Source organism: Octodon degus, unplaced genomic scaffold (genome assembly GCF_000260255.1).
Source record: "Octodon degus isolate 3935 unplaced genomic scaffold, OctDeg1.0 scaffold00141, whole genome shotgun sequence".
NCBI classification, from domain to species: Eukaryota; Metazoa; Chordata; class Mammalia; order Rodentia; family Octodontidae; genus Octodon; species Octodon degus.
The window spans coordinates 385,665-392,151 of NW_004524717.1; the positions used below are offsets into that span (position 1 = coordinate 385,665).

Below are 6,487 nucleotides of genomic sequence, written 5' to 3' on the forward strand. Positions count from 1 at the left end.
TGATGGCAACTTTTTGACAGTGGAAACTTTTGAAGGCAGAGTTCTGTTCCATTGTTTACCAGGAAAGCAAGGTATAAGTCAGGTTTGTAATGATCATGGACTCTTACGGACCCAACTTGATTGAACTTTTTCTGTCCTATTTACTCAGGCCCAACAGGACACAACTCATTTGTCAGGGCTGACAGTCCAATTTTCCTCAGTCAAATGTGGACCTCAGAAGAAATTACGGATAGTCAGCCATCATCTCAGGTGAGCGGTAAGGGACGCCATCTAACCCGGATAGGTAGGCAAGCACAGAGCTCTGGAGGGAGGACCTCTGTGGCCAAACGCAGGCAATGGCCAGCTGGAGCCAGCTCAACTGCCTAGAAATAGACGAATTGGGAGTGGGGAGTGAAGCAATAGGTGTTGGCAGCAACTGTGGCTTCTGACGCAGGCTCCAAGGTGTTGTTGGTGTTCTCAGGAAGAATGGGCCTCTGTTTTCTTTGAGAAGTGGGGAGTAGTTTGGCTTTCCTTTTAACTCTCTAAAAGTCCTTTTTCCTGTAGGGTTTGTTTTTTTTTAAATTATTTTTTTAATTTATGTGTGTGTGTGTGTGTGTGTGTGTGGCCAGCTCAGCACACCAGGGGGCGCGGCTGGCTGGCATGTGGTGCTGGGGAATTGAACTGCAGTTCCTGTGCTTTGCTAAGCTTGTTCTAAGTAGGTGCTTTAGACCACTGAACCATCTCACCAGTCCCTCCCTGTAGGTTTTAACTAACTAGTTTTCATTTTATCTCCCTACATGGTATGTTGTGTGCCCTTAAATGATGGTACAACAAAAAGAGGGTGGGTGCCCCTCATTGAGAAACCATTCAGATGTCCGCCTGACTGCACCTTTTGTGGGGAATTAGGCTCAACTTAGCTAAGGAGGGTGCAAGACCTCTGTAGTGTTATCTGTTGATTGCCGCAGAACCTCAGTTAAGGACCCAATAGCCACCTCAACCAGTTCTTCCCAGTCTTGGTACACAGACAGAGTAGTCTGTTATTTATGCTGTGTATTTCACTCACACATTCATTTAGTGTGTACTCAGAGGTGAAACATTCCAGCCCCCTTCCTCTTAACTAGCAAGAGGTGATTGAACACTTCTTTTGTTCAAACTGAGCAGGACTGACGACAGACTGGCTAACTGGGGTACCCCCAGGAGAGAGAGAGAGAGAGAGAGAGAGAGAGAGAGAGAGAGAGAGAGAGAGAAATTGAGAGAAACATAGATCACTGGGTTTGGTGTCACATGGCTGTTATCCAGCTACGTGGCCAGGGATTGACTGCCCTGGAACAAAAGGGTTAAAGCCCTCCAGAGAATTCAGGTAAAGACACCTGCTCCAAGTAAGGCCTCAGACAGTGAGGCAAGGGCCAGTCAGATAGCTCAGTGGATTAAAGTGCCTGCTTAGGCAGATGCAGGGACCAGAGTTCGATCCCCAGCCCCACCACTGGGGCATGCTGAGACTGTGAATAAGACTGAGCGTGGTGGCATACCCCTATAATCCCAGCACTGGGGAGGCTGAAAACAGGAGGATCACTATACGTCTGATCTGTGTGGTGAGATCCTGTAAACCCTGTGCTAAATACAGACAGCAAGGCAAGGGGCCTGTCATGTAGGCCCTTCAACCTCTCCTGGTGAGTTCCAACCTGGCTTCTCCATAAGAAACCTAGACTTCCTTATCAACTACTCATCTGTAGTGGAAGCCTTCTGTAAGCCAGAGGAAGTAGTCTTGTCAAAATTTCAATTGTGAACAGGGTTTAAACCATACTGGAAGATTGGATCTGTAAGGTGCTAAATGACTAGGAAAATATGTTTTTTTAGAGGCTCACACTCGTGCCTACTCTTTTTTCCATGTCTTCAAACTCTAAGCAAATCCCAGTGTCTAACCCTAACTGCACAGTTCTCCTGGAAATTTTCCCATTGTCCCCCATTATTTCCTAGTCTAAAGAAACTTTGGTCTTTTCTGCATTCCTTGTGTACTGAAGCAGGAGGATTACAAATTCAAAGCCAGCCTGAGCAATTTAGCAAGATCCTGTCTCAAAATAAAATAAAAGCAGCTGGAGATATACCTCAGTGATGGGACATGGGTGAGCAAATGGTGAGAGAAAAAGTGAGAAAGAAAATAGGAGATAGGCCACAAATGCTCGGTAACACCCAGCCTCGGCATAGGAGAATTGAGAACTTGGCTTCCTGGGGAGTTCCCAACAGTGGTATGGAACCAGCAGGCCTTAACATCAGTAGTCAGGTCCAGTGTCACATACCTGGAATCCCAGCACCTTGGGAGGCTGAAGCAGAAGAAATGCAAGATCAAGTCCTGCTTGGGCAACTTAGTGAGACCCTGTCTCAAAACAAAAAAATAAGAAAGGACTGTGAAGTAGCTTGGTGTGAAGGCACTGGGTTCAATCTGTAGTTCCAACACTGACTTGAGGGGAAAAAAAAGTGGGCCAGGAGGTGGTGGCTTTATACAGGACAGGGTGTGCCTGATTTACCTAACATTGATGTCTAAGATAAAGGCACATTGCCAGCACAGGAATCTCCGGGGCATAATAATAAAGTCTCATACAGTACCCCATGCACCACTCTAATTGTTCTGCTCTTTTGATCTTTGATTTGCTGGAGAGAGGATAGGTCAAACTGGTCAGAGTTCCCAGTAATAATGACTGTGTGAGGATCCCAGGTGGCTGCAGTCCCCTCATGCCAGCACGAGCCCCTACAGTGAACTTCTACGCAGTTGTCTCAAGGAATTTAGAACCCAGAAGGAGACTCCACTTGTAGCTAAAGTGCTAGAGACAGGTGTGGTGGCACACATCTCTAGTCTCAACATTTGGGAGGTGAGACAAGAGGATCACCTTGAGTCCAGTGCCAGTCTGGGCTACATATTGAGTGCAAGGCGAGGCTGAACTAGATAGCCAAACCCTGTGTCCAAAAAAGAAAGTTTTTATTAAAGGTAGGCTAGAGGTGTAGCTCAGTGTGAAGGCCTTTGGATTTAATCCCCAATCACACACACACACACACACACATACACACACACACAGACTTTTAATGTTGTGCTTGGCCTGGTCTAGTCATAATATCAGCACATATTGGGATGGAGCAGGCCCAGAAAGTGAGCCCGAGCAGGCAGCCCAGTGCAGCCTAAAGGGTTTCCCGTCCTATGCAGCTGGTGGGGCTAATGCCGTGTCTGTGTTCATCAATAATGATGATGCCTGTTAGGGTTTTAAGTTCTTATCTGGTTTCAGTATCAGATGATTCCGGTTTTGTGAAATGAATTGGAAGCATTCCTTCCATTTCAACTGTATGGAAAATCTGAGGAGTATTTCCCTTAGTTCATCTCTAAATTCTGGTGAAATCCATGGCAAATCCATCAGATTCTGGGCCCTTCTTGGTTGGTAGCATTTTTATTACTGTATTTGTTTCATTGCTGGTTACTGGTCTGTTTGTCTTTTTTTTAAGCATATAAAATATGTTTTATTGTTCTTTAAAAGGGTTCTAGGTTTGGTTTTAAATCAGGCTGCACATCTTTCATCAGTCTGACAACTCTCTCACCATATCACACTGGCTCCAGCTAACAGTACTTCACTTAATCCAAAAGAAAAAATTGTTCAAAGTTTTAGGGAAAAAAAATCCAGTTCTGAGAACAATTAACATTAGTCTGTAATTTAAGACAAAATGAGGACTAATGTCTCATGTTGCTTTATACACACTTTTCACACTGTTTGGGGTTTTGATATCTATCGTCTTGGTTGAATGTTGTAAAGTCATATGTGTAGAAATTTATCCCTTTTTTCAGATTCTCTGATAAATAGGAATATAGATTTTCACAATTATTTCTATGGAGCCTCTGGATTTTTAAGGAATCTGTTATTTTTTCACCTTTTATTTTAATTTTATAGATATGAATCTTCTCTTTCTTTTGGCAAGTTTAGCTAAGGGTATATCAAGTTAATTTATCATTTCAAAGCACCAACTGTTTGATTCATCGATTCTCAATATTGCCCCCTTAATTTTATTAATTTATGCTCTGATTTTTATAGCTTCTTTACTTCTGCTACATTTGAGTGTGGATTGCTCCTACTTTTTAGGACCTTGAGATGCACCACTAGGCAGCTTATCTGATACCGCTGTTTTCTAGTGCAGGCTTTCATATCTATAAACTGCACTCTTAGAATGCCTTTCTCTGTCTCACAGACTCTGACATGTTGTATTTGCATTGCATTTGATTTTAGAGATGTTCAAGTTTCTTTCCAGATTCTTCTGCGACCGAATGATTATTTAAGAGCATATTAGTAGACTGTGTTTCTGGTTTGGTGTCCTCCTCGGGAGTCCCTAATGGCTCTTGTGCGTGCTGGGAGAACCACCAGGAGGAGGAGCCTGGACATCAGGGCACGAAAATGGCACTGTTGACATTCAGAGATGTGGTCATTGATTTCTCTCTAGAGAAGTGGAAATGCCTGGACCTGGCTCAGCGAACTTTGTATAGGGATGTGACATTACAGAACTACAGAAACATTTTTTCCCTGGGTCTCGCTGTCTTTAAGCCCCACCTGGTCACCTGTCTGGAGCAAAACAGGGACCCCTGGAATGTGCAGCCACGAAACAAAGCAGCTGCACCTCCAGGTAGGTAGGAGTGGATGAAGCAGCGCACACAGCTTTTGTGAAGTCTCATGTAAAATACATTGAACATAAGAAAATTGATACTGTTGAGATACCCCAAAATGGCAAAGAATGTGGCAAGGCCTTTAGTAGAGGCTCATCCCTTATAAAACATATGACAGTGCACATCAGTGAGAAACCCTACAAATGTGAGGAATGTGGTAAAGCCTTTAACCAAAGCTGCAGATTTACTAGACACCAGAGACTCCATACTGGTGAGAAACCCTACAAATGTGAACAATGTAGCAAAGCCTTTGTTGAAAGCTCCAGACTTACTGAACACCAGAGGGGTCATACTGGAGAAAAGCCACATGTAAAGACTGTGGCAGAGCCTTTCGTCTGTGCTCAAACTTTATTGAACACCAGAGAGTACACACAGGAGAGAAACTGTACAAGTGTGAGGAATGTGGCAAAGCCTTTAGAGTGTCCTCACACCTGACTCGACACCAGAGAACTCACACTGGAGAGAAACCCTATAAGTGTAAAGAGTGTGGCAAAGCCTTTGCTGAAAGCTCAAGCCTTATTCAACATCAGAGAGTTTATACTGGTGAGAAACCCTATAAGTGTGAAGAATGTAGAAAAGCCTTTTGTCAGAGATCCATATTTATTAAACACAAGAGAGTTCATACTGTTGAGAAACCCTATAGATGTGAAGAATGTGACAAAGCTTTTGATCAAAGGTCCAGACTTATTCAACACCAGAGAGCTCATACAGGTGAAAAACCCTACAAATGTGTAAAATGTGGCAAAACCTTTGTTGGAAATTTGAGCCTTTCTGAACACCAGAGAGTTCACACTAGTGAGAAATCCTACAAGTGTACAGAATGTGGCAAAGCCTTTGATTGAAAGTCTAGGCTTATTCAACACCAGAGACTTCATACTAGCGAGAGACTCTATAAATGTAAGGAGTGTGTTAAAGCCTTTGTTGGAAGCTCAAGCCTTATTCAACACCAGAGAGGTCATACTTGGGAGAGATCCTACAAATGTGAAGAGTGTGGGAAAACCTTTGATTGAAGCTCCAGACTTCTTCAACACCAGATAATTCACAATGGGGAGAAACCCTACAAATGTGTAAAATGTGGCAAAACCTTTGATCAAAGCTCAGGCTCATTCAACACCAGAGTTCACACTAGCAAGAAACCCTACACATTTGCAGAATGTGGCAAAGCCTTTGATTGAAGGTCTAGGCTTATTCAACACCAGAGAGTTCACACTGGTGAGAAAACTTACAGATGTGCAGAATGTGGGAAAGCCTTTCATCAGAGCTCAAGCCTTACTCAACACCAGAAAGTTCATATTAGGGAGACATCCTACAAGTGGGAAGAATGTGGGAAAGCCTTTGATCAAAGCTCCAGACTTCACTACCAGTTTTTATATTGATAAGAAACCCTACAAATATGCAGGATGTGGCAAAGCATTTCTTAGATGCTGTCCTATTACTTCAGTGTAGGACTCCCTGAACTTTGAAGTTTTCCAGCCACTGAGCCCTCACTGTGTTTGTTGGATATAAATTTCCGCATTTTTTAAAATGTATAACTGGGCTCAAATCCACACTCAAGTCTCATTCCCTGTGGCAATACTACTCAGTAAAGTCAATCTTTGCTGCCTTAAAAAAAAAGAGAGAGATAGAACAAGAGCCCAGGCCTGGCAAGTGAGTGAGATTGCCTGGGGCCCACAGATCCTCATTCAACCCAAAGTGCAGGCCCAGCATGGAACCTTTCAGCAGAACTCCCTGAAAAGAGGCTAGAGGCAAGATCCACCCACCTGATTCAGGAGCAGAACATCTTGCCAGAGAGACACAAAAGGTTCAACTCTAACG

The 6,487-nt window shown here is 43.6% G+C and overlaps 2 protein-coding genes across 2 annotated transcripts in view; one reads left to right on the forward strand and one right to left on the reverse strand.

Moving 5' to 3' along the window:
* Olah (oleoyl-ACP hydrolase) overlaps nt 1–6,487 on the reverse strand; it is a 38,545-nt gene that overhangs the window by 30,319 nt on the left and 1,739 nt on the right. The gene's annotated exons all lie outside the window — the stretch shown is intronic.
* On the forward strand, nt 4,407–6,080 carry LOC101583586 (zinc finger protein 420-like). Its single transcript, XM_023701815.1, is given in 5 exon segments — nt 4,407–4,632; nt 4,791–4,981; nt 5,035–5,231; nt 5,316–5,739; nt 5,890–6,080. Coding segments are annotated over 5 exon segments (1,197 nt in total). The 3' UTR covers nt 6,049–6,080.